The 19,879-nt window shown below is 41.6% G+C and overlaps 1 protein-coding gene across 3 annotated transcripts in view; it reads right to left on the bottom strand.

Moving 5' to 3' along the window:
* SATB2 (SATB homeobox 2) overlaps positions 1-19,879 on the bottom strand; it is a 189,272-nt gene that overhangs the window by 41,078 nt on the left and 128,315 nt on the right. For all 3 annotated transcript variants that reach the window (XM_075831206.1, XM_075831208.1, XM_075831207.1), the window contains one exon: positions 19,489-19,653. In XM_075831206.1, the coding sequence (XP_075687321.1) occupies positions 19,489-19,653 (165 nt within the window). The remainder of the gene's footprint in view (positions 1-19,488; positions 19,654-19,879) is intronic.

The following is a 19,879-nucleotide window of genomic DNA, read 5'->3' as shown; positions in this document are numbered from 1 at the left end:
TGAAGGGGAATCCCCATGTGTTCGGGGATTCCGCTTCAGGAGTTTCCCCCGATGTCACTGCCCAGATATGGACAGAGACATCAAGCGCTCTGTCCAGGAGCGGAATCCCCGAAAACACAGGGATTCCACTCCTTCAAGGAGCTAAAGTGCGGCTAGCACATAGCAGAGCGGGGAGATACCTCCCCGCTCTGCTATAGTGGCGTCGCTACAGTTGTAGCAGCCGCAGCAGCAGCTGCTAGCGGCGCCATCGAAGGTGTCGCCGGGCCAGGGTGCTTTTAAAACAAGCAGGAGAAGGAAGCCAGCGCAGCGCTCCCTTCCACCTGCTGTACACCCCGGCCCTGCCACACAGTGTACAGCGATGCCATTCGTCAGAATGGCATCAACCCCTCCTCCTCACATGCACTCTGCGCTGTGAGGAGGAGGAGATAGTGCGCAAGCGCCGGAAAACCCGGCCATCACTCGGGACACATCCCAGTGATGGGCGTGTAATACCCGGCCCCATAGACTTCTATGGGAGCCGGGCGGACGGGTACCCGAGCGAAGATAGAGCATGTCCTATTTTTTGACGGCCGGTTTCCCCGGCCGTCAAAAAATCGGTCGTGTGAATAGCCCCATTAGGGGTCTATTATTCCTAATGCAGCCGGGTGCCGGCCGATTTATGAACGGCCGGCACCCGGCCGGGAAACCCTGCCGTGTGAATGAGGCCTTATTCAACGGGGCTATTACTTTTATAACTAGTCTATCAGACATGATGCAAAAGCAGAGGTGGGGTATTACTTCTGGGACCCCCACCGTTGGCGAGAACAAAGGGATCCAAGTGCCCATTCTTGGCAGAAGAGCAGGACGAGAATGCACAGTCCCTCAACAGAGAGTTGAATGGAAGCGTCGGAAATAGTAGACTTCGGAAATAGTAGACTGCACTTATTCAGCTGTTTCCGATGGCGATTGGGCTATCAGAAACAGCTGAATGAACATGTTAGGCTATATTCAGGGGAACCAGTGGCGAGCAGCTATTCGCTAGGCAGCAGTCATTAGAGAAGGGGTTGTCTTCATAAAGACACCCCTTTAATGACACAGTTGCTGAACTATAATTGTATTTATTTTTTGGACCTTTTAAAATAAACTCAACCATTTAAACTCTCCACCCATCAGGGATCACATAACATAATAATAGTCTTATAGGACATAATATTAATGGTAGAGGTGAAATGTCAAATTTTTCCTTAGATTTTATCATTTAGTCTACCATTTTTACACTGTCATTCCTATGAGGGGAGCTTAGAGGACTTATGACTTTACACACGTGAGTTATCTACCCCATTTCTCAGCTACAATATCAGAAATCAGTGCTAGTAAAGATGTAGCTTGAAACTGCTAGGCCCTGATGCAAAAATCTGTAGTAGGGTTCTCCCAACCATTGTGTGCAATGTCTCACGCTGTTAAGAGGTATATATATATATATATTGTTTTAATAAAACGAGGTATTGGTATACTATTATAACTTTGTTTAGTGTTACTACGTTATTGTAGAATTGTCCCTATTATTTGCTGTTGTCCTACATGGAAGTCGATCCTTTGGACCCTCTTAGGCATCAGGGTTCGGGTATGACTGCACCCTCTAAAGTTACAGCATGGCACGTGTGTGGGTCGGATCATTTTCCATATCATTTGCACTCAACAGTTATTGCTATGACCGGTCATTCACAGTCAGATCATCCCTGAGTAACACCTGTAGCGATCAACAGAAGGCATGTCCTTTTTGATTTATGTTGAAACTTTTTTTTCAACACTTCAGAGTTGTTTTAAGGCAGAGTATGAAAATAGTAATACATTCCTGCACTGACGCTGCATTCCTGTTTAACGATTTTAGTTTTCCGAAAAAGCAACCCACAGATATCCAAGTCAGGATGTTACATGCCCGAACACTCCTCTAGTAAGGCCGGAGGTGTTTCACCCTCAAACCAACTAATGTCCGCTGACCATATACACCCAGTAATATTTTGCCAGGATAGGAATAATTCTACAGAAACAATTGTTAATAACATAAAGCCACGCTATTCCACACAATAAGGTTGTCCGATACTTTTCAATGTTTATACTTCACGATCGCAGTAATAATTTTAATCGGATTGGAACTTTTATTTTATGCCAGTCCAATGATTTTCCGATTTATATCAATTGGTAATTTTCCCGACTTTAGACTATTTGTCTCAATCAGATAATTTTATCGAATCATAGTAAAAAAAATTCTATGGTTAAATCCACCCTCTTGCCTGCTGCATCAATCTGTCAATAAGTGCCTCAAAGTGACTCTGTGTATTACAGATTTAACTATTAACTCTTTAACCTCTAATGCCCTCATTTCTTCCCATCCTCCACCGCACATCACTCCCCAAACATAAATAAATAGGGGGGAAAAGGCAAGATTTGATTATCTTCGCTGTATCGGCCAAGGCAGTAACACCAGCTGTTCTTATTGTGCCTCGTCTTCCTCACGGCTCCAATGTTAATAGCCTGATCATTCCATTTTCTCCTTCAACTGGCGGCTGCACAGCACAGAGCAGAGACAGAGAGGGCTCCTGCCCATCTGTAGCAGCTGTAGGCAGTGAACTGTGAAGGCACTGGGGATTTATCGGGTAATCTGTAACACAAGACTGCCTTGTTTTTACAAGAGAAAGGCCACATTTGCACAGACCTGCTCTATTCTGGATGAGGGAGTGGATGAAAGATTTTTTTTTTTTAGAAGTGAGCACATCCACACTGTCCTACTACACTAGTTGTCACTGATCTATGCAACTTTTAACTTTGTGGTGCTGACAGCATTATAAATGCTCGCAGATAGGATTGTCAGCTAAAAAATAACTTGCACTTACTGCTGTGAGAAATATAGGCCCCAGCTGCCCTCAAACACTTTCAACTAAAACAGGCAAAAGACAGAATTTTTAATACGATCCGGCCAATAAGCCATTGTAATGATAAATGTTGCATTTATGGTACCAAAATAATGGTATATGATCCATTAAAATCTTTGGGGCAATATATCTGTCGTGTTTTGAAATGTATTATAGATCATTAATCATAATCACACAACCAGTCATCTGGCGAAGCATGAAGGATAATCTGTTGTTAGGCTAAGTGAACATAATGGCCCACGCGCACCAAGCTATATGTGCCCCTTTTTTAGTGGGTTTTCGGTGGAAATAATGGGGTATACTGTGTGTATGTGTGCTTGTTTTGTGAGGTATTTGCGCTACAAAGAATTACTGTTTGTGTCGTGTGAGCTACTTTGTAATTCATCTAAGCCAAATGGACCAGTTCAAGCGGGTCTTATTTTTTGTGCCGCATTAATAACATTGCCTGTTCCAGCATCACTGTGCCCCAGTGCACTGCCCCGCCAAAAAGTTGCATCTGGATACCACCAGAAGGCTGGTTTAAAACGTAAGCCATAAAACGACATAAAAAGCAAAACACCTTCAGCAGTTTAGACGCAACAAATGTAATAAATGTTGTGTGTTAAAAATAAAAATAAGACACACAGAATTGATACATGTTGGCCATTGGTCATGGATTTTAAGCAGATTGAAAGTCTACAAAATCATTTGCAATCATTTGCAGGGTCCATATTATGGTCATAAGACCAGGGCCCTCCGCTATTCTTATGAACCGGGTGTAGATTACTATAGAACCTTTGGTGATCTAGTTTAGTTCACTTGAAATACAATGGTCTGGGTCTTGTGGCCATAAAAAAATATTCAAAAGTGACCATATTACAAATGCCTAAAACAGTAATAAATGATGCAAAACTGTCAAATATTTAAAAAAATTCCATAAAATTGTAATCATATAGCAAATAATGCTTTAGTGATTTACGTAAAAGTATGATAAAACGTTGGGGGATCTATTATCCATCTCTGTTCATCGTTTCCTGTTTGTCAGAATACAGTAATAATAACAACAACAATAAAAAAAGTATTCTGTTTCCAGTTGCTGTAGAACTACAACTTCCAGCAGGCACCGAATGCTTGTAGACAGTGATCACAATGTGCTGGGACCTCTAGTTTGACCGCAGCTATTTTCTGCCTAAACTAATTTTTGAAAGAAGAGTGATGTGTGGAGTTTTTTTTAAGTCGGCATAATAAAAATCCTAAATCCTATAACATCATAGACATAACCACATAAGTGACGCGCTATCTGAGCATTGCTTTTCAGAGAAATGGTATTTATGAATCTTAGTTAAGTCTGTCTTGTGTACTTCTCCCCCCTGCATGAATGCACCGCAGCAAGTACCAAAAAAATGTGCTCAGTTGCAGCCATATTGCTCAGTGTGTACCCAGCTGCCGAAATAATTAGCTTATGAATGTATCAGCTGCTTGTGTGATTTTTATAAATAATAACCAACCTGCAGAGCAGAAACACTTTCATGAGCTAATATTAGCAATAATTTGCACGGTAATTGGAAAAGTTATAAATCTGCCAAATGGATGAATAGACGGATCCTCAGATTAAAGGAAAGTGTCAGGCAAATATTTATAGTATATTAAAAAGGAATATAACCATAAACATATATAAATCAGAATAATCTATTTCTATCTATCTATCTATCTATCTATCTATCTATCTATCTATCTATCTATCTATCTATCTATCTATCTATCTATCTATCTATCTATCTATCTATCTATCTATCTATCTATCTATCATCTGTCTGTCTGTCTATCTATCTATCTATCTATCTATCTATCTATCTATCTATCTATCTATCTATCTATCTATCTATCTATCATCTGTCTGTCTATCTCATAGTACAGAGCGAAGGAGCAGAGGGATCTCCTCCACTAGTCGTGGGAATGGGGCTAAGTAAGTATTTATTTTATTTTTATTAGGTACAATAGGGCATTATAGTGTATGGTGGCAGCTAAGGGGGTAATACACTGTATGGTGGCAGCTAAGGGGCATTATACTGTATGGTGGCAACTAAGGGGGCAATACACTGTATGGTGGCAGCTAAGGGGCATTATACTGTATGGGGGCAGGTATGGGGTATTATATTTTAAGGGAGAAGCTATAGGGGCGTTACTGTATAGGGCAGCTGTGGGGCATTATACTGTATGGGGGCAGCTGTGGGGCATTATACTGTATGGGGAAGATATAGGGGCATTACTGTATATGGCAACTGTGGGGATATTATACTGTAAGGGGGCAGCTATGGGGCATTATACTGGATGGGGGAATTTGCCTGGGCATTATTTTGTATGGGGGCATCTGTGTGGGCATTATAATATATCGCGCGGCAGATGGTATGTCCTCTTGTCAACTGTATCTGCGTCCTCAGGATGCAGATATAGTTGAATCCAATGCTGAAGCAAGGAATTGTCAACTCCCTGGTTCAGCATTCACTGTGTGAAACGGCCGTGATCCGCTCGGCACATACATGCGCAATGCAGTGAGGTCATCGCGCTGGTCTGCACCAAGCCACTCATAGTACAGAGAGGAGGAGCAGAGGGATCTCCTCCACTCATCGTGGGAACGGGGCTAGGTAAGTATTTATTTTATTATTATTTTTATTAGGCACTATGGCGCATTCTACTTTATGGGGCCAGCTATGGGGAATATACTGTATCGGGATAGCTAAAGAGCCATTATACTGTACGATGGCAGCTATGGGGGAATTATACTGTATGAGGCAGCTATGGGGCATTATACTTTATGGTGGCACCTATGGGGCATTATACTGTATGGAGACAGCTATAGGGGCATTATACTGTATTGGGCAGCTGTGGGAGCATTATACTGTATGGGGCAGTTATGGGGCATTATACTGTATGGGGCAACTATGGGGGCATTATACTGTATGGAGGCAGCTATGGGGGCATTATACTGTGTGGGGGCATCTATTTGGCATTATAATGTGTGGAAGGGACTATGGGGTTTCTTTGTGATACTTGAACAATAGACCACTTCAGTGTATTTATGTTCCTGCACCTGAGTGGGCCCCCTCATTCTCTGAGCCCCATAGCAGCTGCTATGACTTCAGGCCCATGTTGACAGTTGGTTCAGCTGTAACTGTGTCCTCTTGTGACATGGGGGTAACATTATGGTCTGTAGTGCTTTTTTAACCCCTTGCCTCCACAGCCATTTTTATGTTTTTTTTTTTCATTTTCATTTTGTCCTCCTGTCTTCCAAGAGCCACAACTTTTTTTTTATTTTTCCATCTACACAGCCAGATGAGGGTTTGTTTTTGCGGGACAAGTTGTATTTTTTAGAGGTGCAATTTATTGGCCCATAATTTTCTAAAAAAAATAAAAATCTTTTTAGGTGAAATAGAAAAAAAAGCGATTTCTCCATTGTTTTTGGGGTTTTCTAAAAAAAAAGAATGTGTTCTGTGTTGTTATATTTTGACCAGTATGAGGGCTTTTTTTATGCAGGGCAAGCGTTAGTTTTTATTGGTACCATTTTCAGGTACATACAACATTTTCATCACTTTTTATTATATTTTATTGGGGAGCTAAGTTGACCAGTTTTTGAGGTTTTTTTTCTTTTCTTACAACGTTTACCATGCGGGTTAAATAATGTTATATTGTAATAATTCTGACTTTTAAAGACCCAGTGATACTAATTATGTTTATTTTTATACTACTTTAGGGGGAAATAGGTAAGGTTTTCTTTTAACTTTTTAATATTTTTTTTAATATTTGTACTTAAAATTGTATTTAACTTTAGCTGAAATTTTCCTTTAGTCCCCCTAGGGTACTTAAACAAGCGATTGTTAAAGAGGCTCTGTCACCAGATTTTGCAACCCCTATCTCCTATTGCAGCAGATCGGCGCTGCAATGTAGATAAGAGTAACGTTTTTTGTTTTTTTTAAACGAGCATTTTTGGCCAAGTTATGACCATTTTTATGCAAATGAGGCTTTCTAAAGTACAACTGGGTGTGTTTAAAGTAAAAGTACAACTGGGCGTGTATTATGTGCGTACATCAGGCGTTTTTACTTCTTTTACTAGCTGGGCGTTGTGAATGGGAGTGTATGATGCTGACGAATCAGCATCATCCACTTCTCTTCGTTAACACCCAGCTTCTGGCAGCGCACAGACACACAGCGTGTTCTCGAGAGATCACGCTGTGACGTCACTCATTTCCTGCCCCAGGTCCTGCATCGTGTCGGACGAGCGAGGACACATCGGCACCAGAGGCTACATTTGATTCTGCAGCAGCATCGGCGTTTGCAGGTAAGTCGATGTAGCTACTTACCTGCAAACGCTGATTCCCCTGCAGAATCAACTGTAGCCTCTGGTGCCGATGTGTCCTCGCTCGTCCGACACGATGCAGGACCTGGGGCAGGAAGTGAGTGACGTCACAGCGTGATCTCTCGAGAACACGCTGTGTGTCTGTGCACTGCCAGAAGCTGGGTGTTAACGGACAGAAGTGGATGATGCTGATTCGTCAGCATCATACACTCCCATTCACAACGCCCAGCTAGTAAAAGAAGTAAAAACGCCCCGATGTACGCACATAATACACGCCCGGTTGTACTTTTACTTTAAACACGCCCAGTTGTACTTTAGAAAGCCTCATTTGCATAAATATAAAAATGGTCATAACTTGGCCAAAAATGCTCGTTTAAAAAAAAAAAAAAAACGTTACTCTTATCTACATTGCAGTGCCGATCTGCTGCAATACGAGATAGGGGTTGCAAAATCTGGTGACAGAGCCTCTTTAAATTGCTGGTACAATACACTGAAATACTGTGATTTTTAGGCCTTGTTCAAACAGTGCAGATTTGCTGCAAATTTTGCATGCATTTTTAAAAAAACAAAAACACAGAACTGAATCCAGAAGTGGAAACCTATAGGTCCTTCCATTGTATATATTTCTTCTGTTTGGCCAGGTTCCCACGTAGCGTAAACGCTGCAGAATTTCCACAACGGAATTCTGTGTGGAAATTCTGCATTTACAGTAGCAGCAAAGTGGATGAGATTAAGAAAATCTCATGCCCACGCTGCGGAAAAAACCCGCAGTGTAAACGTTAATAAATTGACCTGCAGTGTAGAATTTAAATCCTCAACATGTCAATTTATGCTGCGTTTTTGTTGATTTTCTGTTGCGGTTCGAATTCAATGGGGATGCAACACCCGCAACAGAAAGCCATGTGTTGCGACCTTGGCGACAGATTCGCAGCGATTCTGCTGCAGACATCGCAACTCCGGGAAAAAAAAACATACTTATTCTTCCTGCAGTCCAGCCCCCTGGGATGATGTTGAATCCCATGTGACCGCTGAAGTCAATCACAGGCTTCAGCATCACATGGCCTGCGATGTCATCTAGGAAGGCTGAACTACGCGCAGAGAAGAGGGAGGGGGTAAGTATCATCATTTTTTTTTCTCCCCTGCGCTTTTTTCCGCACAGGAAATTCCATTTATAAAAACTGCACCACAGTGTCGTGCGACTTTTCGGATGGAAGGTGCTGCGGGTTCCAGGTTGGGTATGCTGCGCAGTCTTTACGCAGCGTATCTGACCCATGGGAACCCGGCCTTTAGGTTCTGTTCCTGGTTTTGGCTTAAAAAATACATGCAAAATCTGCAGCAAATCTGAACATGACCTTACTGGCTCCTATGACGCCCTGCCTAAAATCATCTGTAACCACAGCGTTCCTGCCGAGGCAAACACAGAGTTGACTAAAGTAGCACTCCAGTGTGAGGAACCCCAACAAGCAACTCTTCGTTTTTCAGGAGCATTGTGTTTGTGACAAGGGGGACAAATGAATCAATACATTGGGCTTAGGTGGAGTCACATCTGAGTTTAATAGAACTTGTTAAGATGTCAATTTGATATATATACATTTTTTTTTTTGTTGAAAGGACAGAGGAAGATTTTTCACACAATTTGCTATGGTTTGTCACCACAATTTTATAATCACCCCTAAATCAGAATCACCGCAGTTTCTTTATACTTCAGAGGTTCACTAACACAATGACAGTATATTACCAAAATATATGACATACCCCCATACTGTTCATTAGTCTCGCCCTCTTAAATATCAAAAGTCTCCGTTTTTTAAGAAATTACCAGGCTTGAGAGCTATGTAGAAACTCATAAATCTCCATGCTGTGATCTTAACAAGTAGTCTTGCAAGTGACAGCAAGATAAGAGAATGAGGAACGTAAAATATGTCAAGTTAAACATATTTACTTTGCTAGTGTGTTATAAAATACGAGCAGAGTTTCAACCTGACACTTTGGTATTTCTCACCTTGAGAAAGGTCTAACTACGTACCATAGTGAAATGTTTGTCTGAGTTTGTACGAATAAGGTGTGTATTCAGTGTCTTTCAATGTCAAGGTCAGAAGTATTTTTTGGAATTTTCTTTTCTCAGCAGTCTTCAAGAATACCTGGTAGTCACAGGGTTGTTAGTTTAACAATAGTCAGCCAGAAAATACTAAATAGGATACCAAGTTATACAACATTACTTTATATATAAAGAAAAGAATATATATTGGGCATAAGCTATGCCTAATATACTGTTCCTTGGGTTCGTATATAAGTAATAATCATAATAATAATAGTAATAATTTCTAGTGTAGTAGGATGATGGCTGGCATCTACATGTCAGAGCCAAAAAATATTTTGTGGAATCCAAATGTATAACTACAGGAAGGGGCAGACAAACAATATGTGCAGCCAGTACAGTTGCACAGACCCTCAATAGGTAAGGGAACCCACTGCCACCTTAAAAAGCAGCTGGTAACATCCTAATGTCTGTTAGATTGCATATAGAGGGCTGTTGGCCACATTGTGGCCGGGTCAGTGCCGTCCCATGTGGCCTTACCCTTTAGGGAATGTATCATCAGAAAATGAACTATGGTTTAATTCATTTTTTTATGTTAAACTTTTTTTTTAAAGAATTGTTTTTTTTTTTTTAATTCTTATGTCATTATCTATATTTATTAATAATCCTAAAATGTTGCAGTTTTTAAGCTGACCACTGATATTCGCAACAGGCTGAGGCCCGATGCACACAACCGTATTTTTATAGATCCGTAAATAATGTCCGTAAATACGGATCCGTAGTCATACGTAACTTATCTGTATACACGGAACGGTATCCGCAAATACGGTCCGTAGTGCATCCGTATTTGATCCGTATATACGAATCCGTAAAAAAAAAGGGGGCGGCTGCAAATGATGTCACCAACATGTTGCATAGCAACGCTTCCAGAAATACGGACGGTTTACGGATGCACATCTGTAGCAGTCCGTGTTTACTGAAGCGCTCATAGGCTTCAATGGGAGAGTCCGTGCCGTAATTACGGACAAGAATAGGAGAGGTTCTATAATTTTTTCAACACGGACACCCATACATAAAAATATAGAAAGGTGTTCGTAGCCAATAGAAATGTATGGGTCCGTAATTACGGATGAAAAATACAGTTGTGTACATGGGGCCTGACACTTCCTGTTCTGTAGAGATCACTTCTCAGCAGTTATCTCAATATCACCACAGGCAGGATTACAATGGAAGGTAACACACACGTATACTTTATTTTTATATATACTATATATAACAGATGATCCACCATTGACAATAGGTGCTGGTCCCCTTGTATCCCTCCCTACACAATGACTTCTGCACAGTACAAAGAGCATGCTGAGAACAGTCTCCAATAAAAGTTATTGGGTCCCCTCCAGGTTCCTATGGTCCATGTGGCTGCTGTAAAGCATATCTCTAAATGCTGGAAACAACAGCTCAGGTAAGATGGCTGCACCCAGGGCCGGCCTTTGTGGTGTGCGACCTGTGCCATCGCACAGGGCATATCACTCCACTCCAGCTGGTGGAAGGGGGCGCTGTGCTGGTTCCCTTCCCCTGTATGTGTTTGTGAAGCGCCCGGGCCCGAAGACTCTGCAGCTGCCTTCCACCCGGGCGCTCCTTCTCTGCTCAGTGGCGTAACCACCACTGTAGCAGCCATAGTGGTTGCTAGCGGCAACACCTGGCATGAGGTCAGGACAGCCCCCCCATGCCCGGTGGCACCGCTAGCAGCTGCTATGGCTGCTACAGTGGTAGCGACGCTACATTCAATAGTATCTGAGTCCTTAGGATGCAGATACCATTGAATCCTATGGTATCTCAATTCTCTGCCATTTACTAGGCTAAAGGCCTGCGTGATAACGTCAATGGATCATGCAGGCCTTCGCAAGGATCCCGTCGGCGTTGTGGAGCAGCTCCGTTCGTCGCAGGAACGGGCCTAGGTTAGTAAAACATTTTGGGTTTATTTGTTTGGAGGGGCACTGTCTACAGGAGGGAGTAGGGGGCTGTATAGCACTGTCTACAAGGGGGGGTGGAGGGCTGTATGGCACCCTGTACAAGTGGGAGGTGGGGGGGCTGTATGGCACTGTTTACAAGTGGGAGGTGTGGGCTGTATGACACTATCTACAAAGGGGAGGTGGGGGGCTATATGGCAGAATCTACAGGGGGCCTGTATGGCACAATCTACGGGAGGGCTGTAGGGCACAATCTACAGAGGGGCTGTGTGTGGCACCCAGGGGAGGGGGGAAATTATACTGTGGGGGGGCCACTAAGGGGGTATTATACTGTGTCTGGGCCAGTAAGGGGACATTATGCTGTGTAGGGGCACTACAGGGGGCAATATACTGTGTGTGGCACTTAGGGGACATTATACTGTGTGGGGGCACTAAAGGGGACATTATACTGTGTGGGGGCACTATAAAGGGCATTCTACTGTGTGAGGGCACTAAAAAGGGCATTATACTGTGGGGGCACTATAAAGAGCATTATACTGTGCGGGGCACTAAAAAGGGCATTGTACTGTGGGGGACATTGTACATTTTTATGGGGCATATTTTTTATGATGTGGGTGGGGCACCAAAAGAAAATTTCACACGGGGCGCCATCTATCTTAAGGCCGGCCTTGGCTGCCCCCATAATCAAATACAGAAAATAGATAAGATAGAAAATAGAAAAAAAATTACATTCTGAAAATAACAACAGATTAGAAAAAAAAATTCTCTATGTGGTTCTAATTAGTAAAAAAAAAAAATATATAGGTGATACATTCCATTTAAAGACACATAAGGGATAAGTGTGCTCATTGATGCACTATTGTAGAGTAAGGAGTCCATATAATGATCTTGCACACAGTCCCTCTGCTGTCTATGTCTGACCCTGACTGCAAGTTTACAATCAGTTCTACATTGTCACTGGCCCTTAACCTCCGCAATACCTATCTTCAGGTTCAAGAAACCAGAATGAATCATTCATTATTGTGAGCTCTAAACTGTATTTTCCATATTTGTGCAATGAGAGTAGAATTTTTTACTCTGCTAGTTGGTCAAGAACTTGATGGAAATTTGTACCGATAGGGATTGAAGAGGTTGCAGGCTCTCACTCTTGGTCGGCGCAATATAGTCAACGACCAACCATGCAGCCACCTGAAAAAGCCAAGCGAAACCGACAGGAGATTAAATGGCATAACGCTGTCCTAATGCTGCTGCTACGGCATTCTAGAAATTGGTGTGGTTGAAGCGGTTGGACCCCCATTGGTTGGACATTGGAGGCATATCTTAGCAATATGCCATCAATGTCTATCATCAATGTCTACAATCCCATTATCTTTTATAGTATATGTAGATCCTTTCGTTTCACATTCAGCCTGTTTTTAGTTTGTGTCTATTGCTCTACTATTGAATTACTTGTACTGAACCTAAATTGATGGAAGTTGAAAGCGATATATATTACATTGACTTTCATTAAATGTATACTGTATAAATGTTCTTTTCTTTTTTTTTTTATATACTGAGTTTAATGTTTGCTGGACCTAGAAACGAAAACACAGCTAACTAGGAAGCATCTGACTACCTTGTTGGAGGGGACTACTGCTACCACCCATGCCTATTGAGGGGTATTCCCTGATAGAAGTCTCCAAGAAAGAATAAAGTGCCTAATAGGGCAATGCTATTGCGGCACACAGAGTGCCTAATGCGGCAATTCTACGGCAACCCTAAAAAAAAATGTGAGCAAAAATCCGGTTGGTTGCCATTGACTTTTTGCATACATCGCATTATTCGCATTATTGTTTGTATACATCAAGTCATCAGATCTCACGTTTGCAAATATTAGTAAAAATGTGAAATGTTGCCCAGGTTCAGGGAAACAGCAGTTAGCTTTTATTTGTCTACACTTGTAGTTTGAACAATATCAGTATAATACTTTCCTGGTATATTTCAATTTTAAAATGTAAATATAGGATTGCTGTCCTTAGTTTAACTATATTGACAATGTAATACGTAGCATTGCATCGTCTATTAAGCTGTACAAAGGGTTAACTGTGCTGTGGTAGCCACAACCTACTGCTTTACATGGAAGCTGGTGTCTTATGTAGACATTTATAATACCAAGTGTGTGACCCACAAGTCTTGATAAAACGGCCCATAAAACCATCCATTACAGCCGGCACAACTTTGATATTCACACGAGGAGGAATAGAGAGAAAAAAAGGGCACGTTTGCTAAACCAATTGTGCCGTTTTTCACATTTACTGCACGTTTTCCACATATGTCATTTATTACAGAGTGGAAAACTGTTAAATGCACAGTAGTTTTGCCAAGTAGCATTATGCATTTAGCAGTTTCATTCATTTAACAGTTCCAACCCTCATTATATTTTGCCATGTGGTATAGAGGGGGGTTTGTGTGTCTATTCATTTAACAGCTTAAGTAGGTTCCTAGTGGTTTTTGCTACAATGCATTTCACAGCAAGGCTGGAGACATAAGGGGGCAATGTACGAACCAGCCAAAAAGACCCTTCAGCCAATAAACTGGCTTATCTCTCACTTATTTTGTGACAATAGATCAAGGACTATCAGAAGTTAAAGGGGTTTTCCCATCAGAGACATTTATGACATATCCTCCAAACATCTGCCCGTTGATTTCAATGGGAAAACGGCGTTCTGTTCCGACGGAGCGTTTTTCGCAGCGTTTTTTTACACATAAAAAAACGGGCACGAAAAAGAAGTGCAGGATACTTCTTGAGACATTTTTGGAGTCGTTTTCCATAGACTCTATTGAAAAAATCTCCAAAAACGGCCGTAAAAAACGCAGCGAAAATCGCGAGTAGCACAAAAAACTTCTGAAAATGAGGAGCTATTTTCTCTTCAAAAACAGCTCCATATTTTGAGACGTTTTTGACTCTGCGTGTGAACATACCCTTACCCTACATGAATCAGCATGCATTAGCAGATACAGGCTCCATTTATGGCAGCCTATATTTTTTCAATGTGCTGTTGTCAGAGCTTTTCAATGCCCACCAGCACAACTCAACAACCTTCCATTGTGAAAAAAATACCCACAGACCTCCAGGTATTATCAGAATTTCTCCAGAAAACATAAACTGTACTTCCTTAATATCATCTTTACCTTGGTCTATTGTGGCACTTTTGTCGAGCCACCCCTAACAATTCCTGAATTCCCCAAAAATATGGCTCTACTACTGAACAATCTTTTTAATATGTAGCAAAAAAAAACAAACAAACTGAACATAACCTAATGTTAGGACTACCTTCTTAAGTGTCAGCATCTGGAAGATCCCTGCTGTCCCATTCTTTTTTTTTTTTAACATTGCTCTCTCCGTCATAAGCGTTTCAAGTTCCCTTTAAGGCGAGGTTCACACAGCACAGTCTTTCCTTTATCGTTTTACTTTTGTTAAGATCTTCTCCTGTCTTTGTCTAAAAAAATGCATTTAAAAAACTGCACCCAAACTGCCCTGTATGAATCTGGCCTATAGGAATTGCATGCATACACACTATAAAGCTCTAGCTTATTATTTATAAAGTTAATACTGTGTTAACTAAATAAGTTAAAGGGGTTTTCCAGGATTAGAAAAACATGTCTGCTTCATTTAAAAAACAGCACCACACCTGTCCACAGGTTGTGTTTGGTAGTGCAGCTCAGCGGGGTGGGTGCTGTTTCTGGAAGGAAGTAGCCGTGTTTTTCTAATCCTGAACATTAACCCCTTTAAGAAAACATTTTCACGTGAATAGCATTGGAAGGACAGGTGGAGGGAAGTGACAACCAGGGTCTCTGGTCCAGACAGTGATCTCTCACATTTCAGGTGCATCAGTATGACTTTCCTTGTGGTTTTTTTTTCAGATGCCTAAATTAAGACAATCCATTAATAAAAGAACATTTTGGATGTGCTGTAAAAAGCTTCCGCAAACCCATAAAGTGGAAGCTTAATAATGTTTGTTACACTAGAATGTAATTTGATAAATAGAGAACAAAATATCTTAAACTATAAAGTCAGGTGACCTTGAGGACCTCTGTACAGCTCTGATGTATCTCATTTGCCTGTATTTTGCATCAATAGTATGCTGTGATTGTTAGATGCAGGTACACAGGTAAGCTAAGGTTATTTTTCGAGAACAAAGAAGTAAACTACTGAGTTTATGACATTAGGGTCATCTTTCACGGCCCGAGGCAGCTCGCTGATCGGCACCCGTTTGCTCCTTTCACATGGAGCTATGGATGGGGACAAACGCTCGTTACTAGGATCGCCCATCCCCATATATTTCTATCATGTCGGCAGCACGTCTCCCAGTTTACACAGGGAGATGTGCTCTCGACAACGGGAATGTTTTAGGTTGCATAAACGATACAGTCAGCTGATGAACAAGCGTTTGATCATTCATCGGCTGATCATTGCCATGTTTTGTACAGGGCAATGATCGGGAAGGAGCGTTCCGTGAACACTCGTTTGCCCAATAATTGGCCCGTGTAAAAGGGCCCCTACAATGTGAAATCATATAAGGCCAAATAGAAAGAGTTAATATGAGGTGACTAAGGGTCCTTTTTTCACCGACCAATGTTGGCCGCAGCAACGAGCGCCGATCAACGAGAAAGCTCGTTGATCGGCGCTCGTTCGCTACTTTCACAAGGAGCTATGATCAGTAATGCATAGGGACAAGTGATTGCTAATACAATCGCTCATCCCCATTCATTTCCGCAGAGAAATGTGCTGCCAACAATGTTCATATGAACGCTCGTTTGCCTGATCATTGGCCCATGTAAAAGGGCCTTAAGGCCAGTTTTCATTGTGGTTCTAATGAACCAAGCTTAGCTCAGCATGGAACCCTATGATGATCTGATATTATTTCAATAAAACCACGGGGGGCAACTTGCGATCCAAACATTATAATGATTGGGTACAATTGTAGCAACAGATTTTTCATGCAGCGATGGCATGTTTGACATAGGAGGCCATTCCTGTGCCAGCTGCATAAAACAACTCAATATGCAATAATAGGGTCTTTCTTATGACCCAAAACTTAACGTCAGATTAATTTCAATTGCCATGATAATATTTATCACCGACTAAACACAGCTGCTACAGGTCACTAACATGCAGTGATTAGTCGGATACCATAAAGAAATCATAGCATGTAGAACAACCTTAAGACCTCCCACATGAAATTAAAGAAGTGCAACATACATTAATTCAAATTTTTTTCACACTGGACATTCTACATCTCCCATGATGCTCAGCTAGCGGAAATAACCCGGCTGTAAAAGAGCAGAGTATGGAAAACCCTTTAATTCCCAAGTCTGTTCTTTAATGTGGTGGACATGTGGTCAGGGCCGTAAGATATGTACAGTACGGTCCGCATGTAAGGAAAAAATATTCTACAGTACATTGTTAAAGCAACTAGCACTTCCACAACACAAAACTGGTCTCAGGCTTGGCTGCCTGCATAAGTGTATCTTTGTTGTCTGGCTCTCATTATCAGACCACTTGGCTCAGATACCTTTAACATAATTCATCTTAAGCCCCATAAACAGCATCCGTGTGTTCAATACCTTATTTAGAAGATTCCTTTAAGTGAGCTTTATTTTTTTTCTTATTAAACGTGCACAATGGTGGTAACCTCGCCCAAAATGCTGGTCATTAACTGCAGAACCCATGAAACGTCTGTATGACTTATATCTCCCTAATGGGATGTTAGGCCCTTATTTAATGTCTGTGAAAGTTTCCTTATTAGACAGGCTTGGGACTATCTGTGAAATCTAAAACAGGCGAGGGTATTATTTATGGTAGCGCACTCCATGACCAATCAGGTGTAAGGTTCCCACCACGACTAATGCTGGCTGCGCAGTTCTCGTGGGCACAGATCCTCCACATTCTATTAACATCAGCTGGAGCATTAGGGTTGTGACACTAAGGACATGTTACAGCGATTTTCAGCTCATAGCACACCACAAGACCGCTGATTGATATGTGTATACATGTACATACATGAAGACACAGATACACACCGAGAAGTATTCGTTTTTATAATATTCTATATAGAGACAGAGGATTTGTCCCACTCACAGGCTATATGCTTCTATTTATGGATGGATTTTAATCTCCCTAGATTATGGGAACCATACTGTTGCTTAAAGGAGCACACTAGAATAATATTAGGCAACTAATTATTATGCAGTTTTTATGTATATTTGTGTAGGTTAACTAAGGGTGATACTGTACTTTACAGCGTAGGTTGACCTCTGATATACTAACACTTGTATATTAGAGAACTGCATATATATTAAAGGAGTATACTGGGTTTCACAAGAAGGACTTTCAAAATAAAATAGTTATGTAAATTTGTAATTTAGCTATTAGGGCTCGTCCACACGTAGCGAATTGCTGCATATTTTCCGTACGGAATTGCGGACGGAAAATACGCAGCAGAATACAGTAGTAGCAAATTAAGTGAGATTTAACAAATCTCATCCACATGCTACGTAAATGTTCCGAGCAGAAATTGACCTGCAGTGTGTATTTTTTGAACCTCAGCATGTCAATTCCTGCTGCTGAAAGTGGACAGAATAGCTGCGTTTTTCAAAGACGATATCAACATCTCCCAGCATAGAGAAGAACGCAACAAAATAGGCACCATTTTCTGCAGTTAAAAATGCAGGAAATTGTGTTTTTTTGCCGCAGCGGAAAGTCTGCCACTTTCAACGAAATTGCTGCAGAAATTTTCTGCAGCAATTCCATTACGTGTGGACAAGCCCTTAGGCTGGGTTCACACAAGCATGTTACGTCCGTAAAGGACGGAACGTATTTCGGCCGCAAGTCCCGGAACGAACACACTGCAGGGAGCCGGGCTCCTAGCATCATAGTTATGTACAACGCTAGGAGTCCCTGCCTCGCTGCGGGACAACTGTCCCGTACTGTAATCATGTTTTCAGTACGGGACAGTAGTTCCATGGAGAGGCAGGGACTCCTAGCATCGTACATAACTATAATGCTAGGAGCCCGGCTCCCTGCAGTGTGTTCGGTCTGGGACTTGCGGCCGAAATGTGTTCCGTCCTTTACGGACGTAACATGCTCGTGTGAACCCAGCCTTACAGTCATGTGCCATTCCTGAATTAAGGGTGTATTTATATGTTGTGGTCATATTGCATTTTTTGCAGCAATTTTCCCAAAATTTTGGAAAAACCACACTGTTTAGCAGAGATTTCACACACATAACCGCACTGTGTGAATACACCCTAAGCATGGCATGTAAGCAGTTAGTATAGCGAGAAAGCATGGGTAAACTGGTGCCTATGATGACCGATGATTTAGCCAGGCGAATGTATTGACCACATTCTCATGGACGAGTCCCACTTAGACTTAAGCATGTGCTTGTTGTCATAGACCATTCTGATGGTTGTGTCTTGTGACCACATCGTCTATGGACAAGGAGCCTCTTTTTTTAAATGGACTGTTTACATGTAAGGCTCAATTTAGGAACTGCATAGATGGCAAAGAATTAGTGATCCAGTAATAAAGCAAGACAGCGGAAGGTCTCTGTCATTGCTTTAAAAGGATTGTCCCACTAGGACAACTTCTCTCCATGTGCCCTTTTAAAATGACTGTATCTCATAGGGGGAACCTCCTCTTTTAGCCAGGGTGGAGCGACAATAAAAACAGTCGTTGTTGGCTTGTAGGACTCCGTGTGACCCTTTATTACATGAATGCCCAATCATGTCAATATAATACATTACCACAAATGTGTGGCTGCCAGTAGCTTCCCCTAGTAATTACAGTTGATCAACTGATCGTCAGTGGATCTGTGTTTAGAAAGGGGGTTTTATATATGGGCCAAACCCTTTAAGTATTTTAATATAAGGATGAATGGATAACAGCAGAAATGACTATAAATTGCTGATATTTTCAGCTATAACAATTCTAAGATTCCCTTAAATTATGATTGTTTTGTTTTTCCACCCTATCATTTAATAACCAATAAAAACCCAAATAGGCAGAATTATGTAATTGGGATCTATCAAGCAGACTGCTGGAAAAATGCTACATGTTCTTGCCCAGCCTGCTATAAGATATGGTTCTAGCATAATGCTTACATGAGCAGATGCAGTGTTTTATAGGGTGTATGGGGGTTGCAGGATATCATAGACAGATCATACAGCCAATTCCCCCTCCAGCTTGCTCACCTGACTTTTATTAGCAGCTACTTTGGCAAAGAGAGCTTGGGACACCTTTGCTCGTTTCATCTCCTGCTGAATCTCATCGTAAACAGCAGCTGTGATGTTAACGTTGGAAGCTTCCCCCTCCACTTTCACCTGGATGTCGGATGTTGGAGTATTGGAGGTTTTCATCTGTAGGGACATTGAAGGGGGACAAGACAGAAAGAGGGAAAATGTTTTAGCTGAAGCATCTGTGCCGAAATTGTCAAAGGTTACAATAGGGTTGGTGTCAAGGAACATTAGCAACGGTGGGACGCTTCCTGACCATTATTCTAATCAGGTTAATTGTGATTGGGAACAATTGCAGTTAGGGAACATGCGAGGAAAGGGACCTCAACTTTTCTACATGTATTTGAAG

Source organism: Rhinoderma darwinii, chromosome 6, assembly GCF_050947455.1.
Source record: "Rhinoderma darwinii isolate aRhiDar2 chromosome 6, aRhiDar2.hap1, whole genome shotgun sequence".
NCBI classification, from domain to species: domain Eukaryota; kingdom Metazoa; phylum Chordata; class Amphibia; order Anura; family Rhinodermatidae; genus Rhinoderma; species Rhinoderma darwinii.
Note: the sequence above shows the minus strand (reverse complement) of the source record. Positions and strands in the feature narration are given on the sequence as shown.